Genomic DNA, 12,470 nt, shown 5'->3' with positions numbered 1-12,470 from the left:
TAGTATTAGTAGTAGTATGAACATATTGCTCTGGGGCGTTTTGTCAACCCTGGAGGCATTGCTATATGTTCTTTGGACTATTTTAAACAAAATGGCCATCGCACAATATCAATGAAATGCGTTTGGTGGGGATAGTTGGGGAGACTAGTTGACCTGCATCACTTTTGACTCTTAAAAGGGAACTAGAAATTCCAATTCCAACCAAATGAGCGAACTCTAAAGTTTAAACAACCATCCCTTCCATAAGAACCATAAATGCCCCAGGGGCATAATTTGCAATCATCGCCCTAGAATTTGGTGGCTTGTATCAACCGCAAAAGCAACGTTTCATGATCTTTGAACTATATTGAGTAAAAGGACTGGCTTAAAATTTCTATTGGATGCATCTTGGAAAAACTCGACGTTTGTGTGTGGAGAGAGGAGGTAGCTGTGCTCTGACCACTTTGCCTCGGAAAAATAGCACTAGAACTTCTTATTACCAATCCACTGAGTCCCCTCCAAAGTTTATACGACCATCCTTTCTATAAAAACGCTATATGCCTCCAGAGCATAAATTAAATCTTTTGCCCTGAGAGCTCAGGGGGTAGGGAAGTTTTCCTTAAAACATAATTTCCAGACCCTTCAACAACGATGAAAAATTGCTATCTCCAAATTTTGTTTGGATGTCTTTGGGGAAATGATGGATTTGTGGGGGGGGGGGGGTGGCTGGTCGCTCTTAAATCACTTTTTACTCTTAAAAAGGGCACAATAGCTTACCAATTAAAATCAAATGGGCCACATTAGAAGTTTATACAACCACCCATTCCAAAAAATCCCTGTATGCCCCCAGGGCATGACTTACAGCCCTATCCCCAGGGCAATGGGGGGGGGGCGGGGCCGGGGCTGTGTCAACCCTAGAAGCATTGTTATATCTTTTTAAAATAACCCTCCAACTACGATGAGCGAAATTGCTATCTCCAAATTTTGATTGGATGTCTTTGGGAAAATGAAGAATTTGGGGGGAGGGATTGGTTGCTCTCAGATCACTTTTGAATCTTAAAAAGGGCACTATAGCTTCTTATTTAATATCAAATGGGCCACATTAGAAGTTAATACAACCCCCCATCCCAAGAAATCCCTGTATACCCCCAGGGCATGACTTACAACCCTATCCCCAGGGAACTGGAAGGCTTTGTCAACCCTTGTGGCATTTTTATATCTTCTTTGGAACATTTTGAACAAAATCGCTGTCTCACAATTTCATTCACATTGGTTTGGAGAAAAGAGAGGAGGTCGGGCGGGGCGGGGCTATTTGCCCTCTATAACATTTGGTTCTTAAAAGATACCTAGAACTTTCCATTTTCAATTAAATGACCCTTAGAGGACCAAGGTTTATACAGACATACCTTCCATAAAAACCTTAAATGCCCCGGGGCATAGCTTAAATCCTTGCCCCCATGCTCTGGGGCTTTGTTTCAACTCCAAAAGTCTTGTTATATGATATTTGGACTGTTTTGAATAACATTACAATCTCCAAATTTCTATCAGACGCATTTCAGGAAAAAACGCGGGGTGGGGGGGGGGGTATCGGCCCTTCGATGAGTTTGACTTAAAAATATCACTAGAACTTCTGATTGTCAATCCAATGAGTCTCCTCCAAAGTATATGACCATCCTTTCTATAAAAACCTTATATGTCCCCAAGGCATAACTTAAATCCTTTGCCGTGAGAGCTGTGGGGGCGGCGATGCTTTCCTTAAAAAATAATTTTCCAGACCCTTCAACTGCGATGAACGAAATTGCTATGTCCAAATTTTGATTGGATGTCTTTGGGGAAATGATAGATTTTTTTTGGGGGGGGGGGGGGCTACTGGTTGATCTCAAATACCTTTTGATTTTTAAAAAGGGCACCACAGCTTCCCGTTTAAAAACAAATGAGCCACATCTAAAGTTTATACGACCACCCACTTTAAAAACAAAACCCTTGTATGCCCTTAGGGCATGACTTACATCCATATCCCCCGGGACCTGGGGGGGGGGGTGTCAACCCTAGAGGAATTGTTATATTTTATTTGGACCATTTTTAACAAAATCGCTATCTGAAAATCTCAGTCAGATTCGTTTGGTGAAAAGAGGGGTAGTCTGGAATGGGGGACTAGTTGCTCTCCCTCTCTTTTGATTCTTAAAAGAGACCTAGAACTTCCAATTTTCAACCAAATGAGCCTTAGAGGACAAAGGCTTATACAACTATAAACTCCATAAAAACCTTAAATACCCCAGAGACACAACTTAAATCCTGGCCCCCAGGTTCTGGGGGTTTGGTTCAACCCCAAAAGCCTTGTTTTGTGATCTTTAGACTATTTTGAATAAAATTGCTATCTCAAAATCTCTATCAGATGCATTTAAGGAAAATAGGAGGTGTGAGTGTGGGGAGATGTATCTGCCCTTCGATCACTTTGAATCTTAAAAAGGGCACTAGCACTTCTGATTACCGAACCAATTAGCCCCCTCCGAAGCTTATACATCTTTTCTATAAGAACCCTATATGCCCCAAGGGTATTTCTTACAACCCTTGTCCTGAAGACTGTACGGGGAGTGGGAAGGGGGGGGGTCATCATGAAAGACATAATTTCCGAAAGTTTAAACTATGTTGAACAAAATTGGCTATCTCAAAATTTTGATTGGATGTGTTTGGGGAAATAATGGGCGTGGGAGGGGCTTGGTTGCCCTCCAATCCTTTTCGACTATTAAAAAGGGCACTAGCCCTTTCAATTTCCAATCGAATGAGTCCTTTAAGAAGTTTCTAGGACAACTCCTTCGATACCAAGTGCCATGGTCTAAACAAAAAAAAGAAAAAAAAATACTTTGTGCCAGCATCGTTCTTTACTTAGGCAACATTATTGCCCTGCCTACGATGTATATATACACATTTTTTTTCCTTGAAAACAATTTTGAATGAATCCAAACAGCTAAAGTAAAATACTTGTACAGGCAAACTAGAGTTTCACCCCAAACAATTTGCAACAGAAATGATTTTTACACCACATTGTAGAGAGAAAAAAAGCTGAACAACCTATCCAAAGTTTCACATTCTAGGTCGACGCAAAACTAGAGTTTTTTTTTGCTTTTCGTGTCAATTTTTTCAGATTTTTCTAAAAAAAATGAACTGTCGGTAAATGTTCATTTTTCTGTATATGAAGTGCAGTATACAGAATTGCAATGAAGAGCTGAGCCCGAAAATAAAAGCAAATTTGATGTATAATGTGCCATAAAAAGTTTCATGATCATCAATATGTGATTATACCCTTCGTATCGTTGTGACCTCTTTTACTATACGATCAGAAGGCAACAATTCTGACATAAAACGATGAGCTGAGCCCAAAAATCAAATTAACATTATGTTATGTATCTAAGAAAACGTGTTTTATATTTATCAATATGCACTTTTTATTTTCATTTAACATTTTAGCACCTAACACTTATACTTTTAGCACTTGTCCACCAATTCGTCGGTTGTTGGTAAAAACAAATTATAACAGAAATGATTTTGAACTGAATTATTATTTCGGTGTAAAAAGACGAGATGAGTGCAAAAATTGAGTCAAATTTGGTGTACGGTAAATAAAAGTTTCAAAACCATCAATACGAGATTTTTACGCTTTTCGTCATCGTGACCCCAATTTTTTTTCCAGACCATCTTTCGCTGGCTAAATTGTCGGCTTTCAGATCTAATAATTAGTTAGCCTGAATCTGATCGTCGCAGGCTCCATAATCTGATGGGTTGGCATAAAAAAAGATATTGCAAGATGTTTATTAAAACATTAAAAATATTAGAAAAGGGAAATCATCTATGAAGCTGGTTTTCAACGACCAACATTTAAAATCTATCCTAGAATAAACTATTATCAGTACACTGACTAGTCTTCACAACTGACATAATTATCGAATTAACTTCATGAACACTTGAAAGACAGAATCAAATTCCGACTAGTATTCACAACTTATTCTTTTAATCCAGATATCTAAGCTTCAACGTTCTCCTCATCGTTATAGCTTTTTATTCTTGCAGAGTTAGAACACACTGTCCCTTTGCACGTTTTAAACGCTGTAGTATAAGCTAAGCCGATTTTAGAGCAGCTACATTTTGTTGAGCTACATTCCAGTTTACAGGAGCACTTCCCGACTTTCAGAAGCATACGAGGGCTGGTAGGACGTCAGTAGTCAATGGATGCAAGAAGTAATCTTTATTTTTCCAACCCTATTCCTCAGCTTTAAGTTCAAAATAAGGATATCCACTCTATACATGAACTTGGTAGAAAACCCTGTAATTTTGGAATTTAGCCGCATCAGAAGTTGGTGGCAACTCTTCTGGGTGGACGAACGTGCTAGCAGTAGTCACCTTCTTTTTAAAAAGTTTCTTGCGGAGTTCATTCAGATTTCCCCCTTTTTATGAGCCATATATCATGAGCAGAGTGTTTTCTCCAGCAACCCTTACTTCCTCCTTCGAAGCTGACTTCAGCATAAAAACTGCAGCTGATGTACGAAAGTCAGCATCTGTCATTAGCTTCTTCAGAGCAAGGCCTTTTCTCACACTGTGAATCCGTGAAGTAGCATAAGATGGCCGTGAGTCACAGCCTAAGATGGCGTGATCAGAAAGAATCAGATAGCATGTCTCTTTCCCCAGCTTCTCTTTCATTTTGTGAATATTCCGTATTCAGGGAGCTTTTGGGCTTGGTATGTTTTGACGGGCGTCTTCGGGCGGAAAGACGTCTTCCTAGCTAATTTATCTATTATGGGTTGCCTCTCCCTAGTAGCATAATATTTATAGGCATGAATATATAATAAGTCAGAGGTAATAGGCTAGAGATTGTCTGTGCAGGATTTTGACTCTTGTTCATAGAAAAGCATCGCCAAGTGCTGAAAACCATGTTGTGACCAGGATGGGCCCAGGATTACACAAAGCCCCCATTCATGGAGGTCCCAGGGACTTCTTGTTGTCCGGTTGTAAGCCGGCTTAAGCACTTCGGTGTAGATTTGAGAAGATATGTGATCCCCTTCCTACACTGGTATCCGGCGTCATTGCTTTTCCTGAGGCGAACACAATTTCAATGATTTAAAGAACATGAAAATTGGAACCTGGAATGTTACGACGTTAAAAAATGACTATCGTATCGACATTTTAACCGACGAATTCAGACGATTCAAACTGGATTTATTAGGAGTTTCAGAAACTCATATCCCAGGGGTAGGAAGTATGAAATTAGGTGATATAGAATTTGTTTACTCGGGCAGGAAGGATGGGGTACATAGACAGGGAGTAGGGCTCATTATGAATAAGGAAGCTGCTAAGTCTTGTTTAGGCTAGGAAGGTATTAATAATAGAATACTAGCTGCTCATTTTATGAATAAAAAGCTCAATGTATCAGTTATAGCAGTATCTGCCCCTGTAGAACCAACTGACGGAGATACTAGTTACTCAGATGAATTTTACTTACAGTTACAGGAGCAAATAGACAGGGTCCCAGGTAGAAATATGATGTTTTTACTGGGAGATTTTAACGCCCAGGTTGGTAGAAGTAGGGATAGATGGTACCCTAGCCAAGGTAAATTTTGTGTAGGAAAAGAAAACAGTAATGGATACAGACTTTTGCAATTTTGTAGGTATAACAATCTAGTTATAACCAATACGGTATTTGGTCATAAAATGTCTCATAAGTTAACGTGGTGTTCACGTGATGGTAAGACAGTAAACCTTATTGATTATCTTATTGTAAACCGAAGACTGGCAGGATTAATACAAGATACTAGGGTATATAGGAGTGCTGTTATTGATGTTAAAAGTAAACATCACCATCTAGTAGTGTCAAGGGTTAATTTAAAGCTAAAATATCGGAAGGGTAACTACCTCCCGGGAAGTTATGATATTGGTAGACTCCAGGATAAGAATTTGAGAGACACTTTCCAGGAACAGTTGAATATTAAACTTTAGAGTTTAAAATTTGATAATGTGGAAGATGGCTGGAACAATTTTCTAAAAATAGTTTTTGAAGCTGCCGAAGGTGTCTTAGGGAAGAAAGCTAGAACCGCAGCTATGAATATTAGTGAAAAAGCTTTATGTTTGGTAGAAAGGAGAAAGGACTTGTGCAAGAATTATCTGAGTGATAGATCATATGAAAATAAAAAGAATATACGGAAAGTGGAACAAATAATAAAATCTGAATTAAAAAGATGAGAAAAAGAGGCGGCCATAAATAAAATTGATGAACATCTAGAAGTATCAGCTTGACGGTATAATCGTAAAATACCTTGTGAACATGTTAATAAATTGAGAGGGAGTAGTCAATCCGGACTTGGCCCAGTTAAAGATAGGAATGGGGCCGCAATTAGTGATAAGGAAATAACTAAAGAGAGATGGTCCAAACATTTTGAGAATTTGCTTAACCGAGATAGAGTTGAAGGAAGAGATATAGAGGAAAATGACAAAGTTTGTGATACCTTGGATGTGAAGGAAGATTTGTTTCTTCAGGAGGAATTAGCGACAGAACTAGAAGGACTAAAAAATAATAAGGCTCTACGTGCTGATAGGGAGTTAAATGAGTTTCTTAAACATGGTGGCTCTGAGGTTAGAAATAAGTTACTGATGATTATGAATATGATTTTTGAAAAGGGGGAAGTACCTAACGATTTTAGGAAAACTTTAATTAAGCCACTTTATAAGAAAGGTGATAAAAGTGGTGTGGTAATTATCGAAGGATTAGACTGGTCTCTGTAGGTTGTAAATTAATTAATAATATGATACTTTTTAGACTGAGAGATGCCGTAGACAAAATTTTAAGAGAAGAACTGTGCGGTTTTAGAAAAGGTAGAGGATGTGTCGACCTAATTTTCATTCTTAGGTTAATAATTGAGAAGTGCCTGAGTTTTCCTACACCTTTGGTCCTCAGTTTTATAGATTATGAGAAAGCGTTCGATTATGTTGATAGAAGGGCTTTAGTAAAGGTTTTATCCTTGTATGGTATACCAGACAAATGCATTAAAGTGATTAGTGCTATGTACGAGAATAACACTGCTTCGGTTAAGGTAGGAAATAAGGTAAGCAGCTGGTTTTGTATTGAATTAGGAGTTAAGCAGGGTTGTGTTCTATCCCTTTTGTATAGATTATTTTGATGGACTTTGTCTTAAGGAACACAGGAAAGGGAATGGGAGACCACGGAATAAAATGGGGAGGAAAAAGTCTGCTGGACTTAGATTATGCTGATGATTTAAGCATCCTAGATGAAAGTCTGAGCAACATGAATGGAATTTTAGAGGTTTTGCGTGTTCAGGGTGCTAGAATAGGTTTGAAAATTAATGTTAAAAATACTAAGTCACTAAGGCTAGGAATAAGTGAAGATGAAAAGGTGACGTTGGGTAATGAAAAGATTGATCAGGTGGGCATCTTCACTTACCTTGGTAGTATTATTAGTAAAGATGGTTGGAGCAGTTAAGTTGTCAAAAGTAGAATAGCCAAGGCTCAGGGTGTTTTTTTACAGTTAAATAAAAGTTTGGAAAATAGGAAGATAAGTCTGCAAACCAAGATTAGAATATTAGAAGCTACAGTGTCAAATATCGCTCTGAAGCATGGGCGCTCCAAAAAGCGGATGAAGATTTTCTAGATGTTTTCCAGAGAAATTGCTTAAGGATTGCTCTGGGTACATGGCTGACTGATCGTATTTCAAACAATAGGCTATACAAAAAATGTGGTTCAATACCGCTCTCTAGGGCTATAATGAAAGAAAGGTTGAGGTGGCTAGGGCACGTTATGCGGATGAAGGATGGCAGATTGCCGAAGATTGCTCTTTTCGGCCAACTATCTTGGGCTAAACGGAATGCAGGTCGTCCTCGTCTGGGGTGGGAGGACGTCATAAAGAAAGATTTAAAAGAAATGGGAACTTCATGGGCGGGCGTAAAAAGGGAGGCTTTGAACAGATTGGGATGGAGGAGGAGCGTGCGTAGCTGTATTGGCCTCAGGCGGCTTGGTGCTGTCGTGAGTTGTTAGTAGTAGTAGTAGTTAAGAACACAGAAAAGCTATGGGAGGGCATAGAATCTATTGAGAAGGTAGAACTCTCCTAGACTTTGATTATACTGGTGATTTACCTATCCCTAGATCTAAATACAAGCAAAATGAAATATTTTTAGAGGTTTTCAGTGTTCAGGGTGGAAAAATGGGTTTCAAAATTAGTATAAGAATTTTAAAAGAAAAATAAGTCGCTTAAAGTACAGAATAAAAACTTCAGAAAAACAACCTTCAGAAAAAACAATAGGGCAGATTTATAGACAATAGCTTATAAGACAGAAGGATTTTCGAATGCGAATTCTTAAAGTAGGCTACTGATCTGGTAAAATTTACATTTACCTCTCATTTGTATCAGAAATAAACTTCGTAAAATTCTACTTTAGCTACTTCCGTCTGTCATGAAAAAAGGTTAGGTTAGGAAAAGGAAAATTTCAGGGATGGGTCTAAAAGCTAAAGTATGTCCTGGAAAGGTATTTTGAAGTACCTACCTCAACTTCTTCTCCATCTAGAGGATCCTGAAATTTACCTACATGACAGGCGCCTCAACGCCTGAAGCCCCAAATCTGAGTCAGTCCATCTAATACTTAAAGAATTTAGAACTCCTGGAACTTGAGTATTTTTTTCCTACAGTTTTGCAAAAAGGGGAAAAACATCCCTGAGGAGAAGATAATCCAGATAAAAATTACACCCTCAAATTTTAACAAATTTTCAAATACCGGAGAAGAGGTTTCACGCACCTATCTACGAAAATACAAAATTTGGCGTCTTTCCAGAGAAGAATAACCACAAATTTTTAGTGGCGAAACCCTCTCTTGAAGGGCAGAATATGGTAAAAGAAAACCAAGGGGAAAGGAATCTTTCAATGCAATCACCCTTAAGACATTTTCTTAACTACATTCACGTAAGGCTTTTATGGTACACATTAATTAAAAAGTTTTCTATATCCAAAATCCGTAATACAATGAAATGCCCTTGTTTTTTTTACCGTTTTCAGAAAAATTTCGTCTCCGTAACAGAGGTGCCCAACGGCAAGGTGGGGCTCAAGTAGAAATGGACGAATATTTGTACGAAAGTTTCGGGTTCGTAAGTCTAATGATGCATTTATTCATATTTTAATATATTTCCTGTTACATATATTCCTTGAATCGACCATTCTCTGTGTAAATTAATAATTCTTTTTTTTTTTCAGTGGCAGCAGTCATTACTGCGTTGGTCGTTTCAACATTTGTCGCCACCAGTATTTTTGCGGTGTTTTGTATGGGACACTTAGGAGAGATTGTACTCATGATTTTGGTAAGTAGTTACAGATTTAAGTATTTATTAGTATTTTATAAAAATGCAAGGTATTGAAGAGGAGACACGTCCCTCAAAACTGGTATTGGAAAAAAAACCTCAAACAAAAATTTTTTGTTTGTTTTTAAAATCATGGCGGAAATCGTCTCCTCCGTTTTTGTGCCAAAAGAAAAACCCGCCCCCCAGTAGAAACTTGTTCCTGCATAAAACTTCCACATGGAGACTTTCTCTTATGGAAAACCCCCATATCCATACGGGAAGATACTCTAAACAATTCCAACCCAGAAAAATTTTCTTCCAGGCCAATTCCCTGACCATCTTCAAGTGTAAAGTTTTAGTGAAGTAAGTGAGTAAGTATGTATGACGGCACCAGATCCTTAAGGTCTAACCGGCTTTGCTGATCTCCGTTTCGTGGCCCTTCAGCCAGGAAGTGCAATGGGGGGCTGGGGGCCACTCATCCTTTGGTTTCGCACACCCTTCCTGCTTACCTTCCCCATATTTCTCCAGGTACCCATTTAGAGCTAGGTCGACTCTGGCTCAGCTTAGAGAGTCACACCACAAACTTCGGCAAAGAGAACTTTAGATAAATAACAAGAATTTCATATAGGAACTCCGACAGTGTAGAATTTCCTTTGGAAAGTTCACGCCCTGGAAAATTTCGTGCATACGGAAAAATAGGCTATCTTTGTGTGAAATAGCTAGTGAAATACAAAGATTTAGTGAAATACAAAGATGTTCCACTGCCCAAGTATTCTTCGCAGGCAAGTGTGGAGGGACAGCCAATGAGTTTGTCCACGGGAATAAAATTTTGTGGATTCGAGTATTTGAAAAAAAATTTGAATTCTTTCAAAACTATGATAAGTTTTGCGCTGAAGAAAACGGATTATACACCTGGCGACATAAGTCCAAGAGTTTTTGGCACCTTTTCACAAGCGCGTAACGTGCACCGATAGATGGAATGGCAACTACACTTGCCAACTAAACCCATGGGTAATTGTGACTGATCAGTTTTTCTGCCGAATTGTTACACCCCATCCTTGAATTTGTGGTGTCATAACAGAAATAAACCAAATTTCATATCGGGAAATCGTTTTTTTTTCAAGGACGTCTAACGTTTCTTTGAACTTTGAAAACACTGAAATAGCTGTGCTATCGGAACACTCAACAAAATCAAGAAGATCAACTTCAGTGTCAAGACTATCTTACAACCTTTGCTACCACGTTGAACAAAATCGCTATCTCAAAATTTTAATTGAATGTGTTTGGGAAAATGGTGGGCGTGAGAGGTGGTTAGTTGCTTTCCATTCACTTTCGACTATTAAAAAGCGCAATAACCCTTTCAATTTCCAATCAAAGGAGCCGTATTTGAAGTTTCTAAGACAACACTTTCTATACAAACCTTATATGCCTACAGGGTACAACTTACAACTCTTGCCCTGAGGGCTTTGAGGGGGTTGTCATCCAAAAAGACCAAAGTTCCAGAACTTTTAACTACGTTGAACAAAATGAAAATCTCAAATCTTGATTGGATATGTTTGTGGAAATAGTGGGCATGAGAGGGGGGTTAGTTGCCCTTCAATTACTTTCAGCTATTAAAAAAGGCGCTAGTCCTTTCAATTTTCATTTGAATGAGCCCTTTTTGAAATTTTACGACAACGCTTTCTATAAAACCTCATATACCCCCAGGGTATAACTTACAACCCTTACCCTGAGAGTTTTGGGGAGTTGTTATCCTCAAAAACATAATTTTCCGAACTTTCCACTACGTTGAAAAAAATGGCTATCTCAAAGTTTTGATTATATGTGTTTTGGAAAATGGTGTGGTTGAGAGGGGGGTTAGTGGCCCTCGAATTACTTTTGACTATTAAAAAGGCCACCAGCCATTTCAATCCCAATTGAATTGGATTCCAATTGGATGAGCCTTTTTTGAAGTTTCTACAGCAACATTTCTTTAGGAACCTTAAATCCTCCCAGGCGTAACTTACAGCCCTTGCCCTGAGAACTGTTGGGAGTTGTGTTCCTTAAAGACCTAATTTCCAAAAATTTCAACGACTTTGAACAAAATGGCTATCTAAAAAATTTGATTGTATGGGTTTATGGAAAAGGAAGGCTTGGGAGAGGTTTTAGGTTGCCATCCGATCATTTTCGATTATTATATAGGAGTAGAAAAAGGGGTACCAGCCCGGACGGGCACCACTGCTGCCATCTACAATTTAGTTCGCATATGCCTAACCATATAGACAATGTATTGATCCACAAGAGGGGATCTAAATTTCTGAGAAATTGATTTTCATAATCGAGTGGACTTAGTGATTCGCGAAAGGGGACTTAATTTGTTGTTGCTAAGTGGACTTATTGATCCAAGAAATGGGAATTTATTTGTTGTTTCTAAGGAGAATTATTGATCCATCAAAGGGCAATTTATTTGTTGTTTCTAAGGGGAATTATTGATTCAAGAAAAGAGAATTTATTTGTTGTTTCTAAGGGGAATTATTGATTCACGAAAGGGGAATTAGAAATGACATCACTTGTTTCCTAGGAATTATACGGGAGTCTAAAGAGATAGAAAAATCCTTTTTTAAATACGGCTTCTCTGATCTTTAAGTCAGAGAGATAAATTGATATTCTATCGAAACCATAATAGTGTAGCTAGGAACATCTTAGAGATGAAGAGATTAACGCGGACAAGGGTTTCCTAGGAATTTCAAATGTGACAGTGCAGGGATGCCAAAACAATTGGAACGCGCAAAAATTACTTTTAGGGGATTATTTGGGCGAAACCGTTTGAGACAATATAGAAGATGGTTTTAGAAGATGAATTAGAAGAGGATTTAGGGTGAAACTCTGTGGTCGCTATAATATGAAAGTTCCATTTGATCAATGTTGTGAGGTCCCCTACCCCAACCCCAAAGGGTCCTCCTACCCCCACCTCAAAGGTTCCCCCCCCCCCGAACCCAATGGGCCTCCTGGCCCCCAAATGCCCCCGGGCCCCCAACTTTTTTGCCCCCCATTTTTTAATACTTTTTAATTTGCGCATTTTGAGACACAAAAGGGCCCCATCCCCCCAATTTTGTGGCTCCCCCTCTCCCCATTAGGGGGTGGTTGTAATTTACCATTTACCAGTTACATTCCATTGATTTTCA

General features: G+C 38.7%; 1 protein-coding gene across 1 annotated transcript in view; it reads left to right on the top strand.

The window, feature by feature from the left end:
- The window catches only part of LOC148950484 (uncharacterized), a 49,363-nt gene that overhangs the window by 16,848 nt on the left and 20,045 nt on the right, over positions 1 to 12,470 (top strand). The window contains exon 3 of the mRNA XM_089092436.1: positions 9,224 to 9,327. Coding sequence (XP_088948562.1) covers positions 9,224 to 9,327 — 104 coding nt within the window. The remainder of the gene's footprint in view (positions 1 to 9,223; positions 9,328 to 12,470) is intronic.

The sequence above is a fragment of the Artemia sp. Qi Xiang Cuo genome, chromosome 7, assembly GCF_049724085.1.
Source record: "Artemia sp. Qi Xiang Cuo chromosome 7, ASM4972408v1, whole genome shotgun sequence".
Taxonomy (NCBI): Eukaryota; Metazoa; Arthropoda; class Branchiopoda; order Anostraca; family Artemiidae; genus Artemia; species Artemia sp. Qi Xiang Cuo.
The sequence above is the reverse complement of the archived record's forward strand: the minus strand, read 5'-3'. Positions and strand labels throughout refer to the sequence as shown.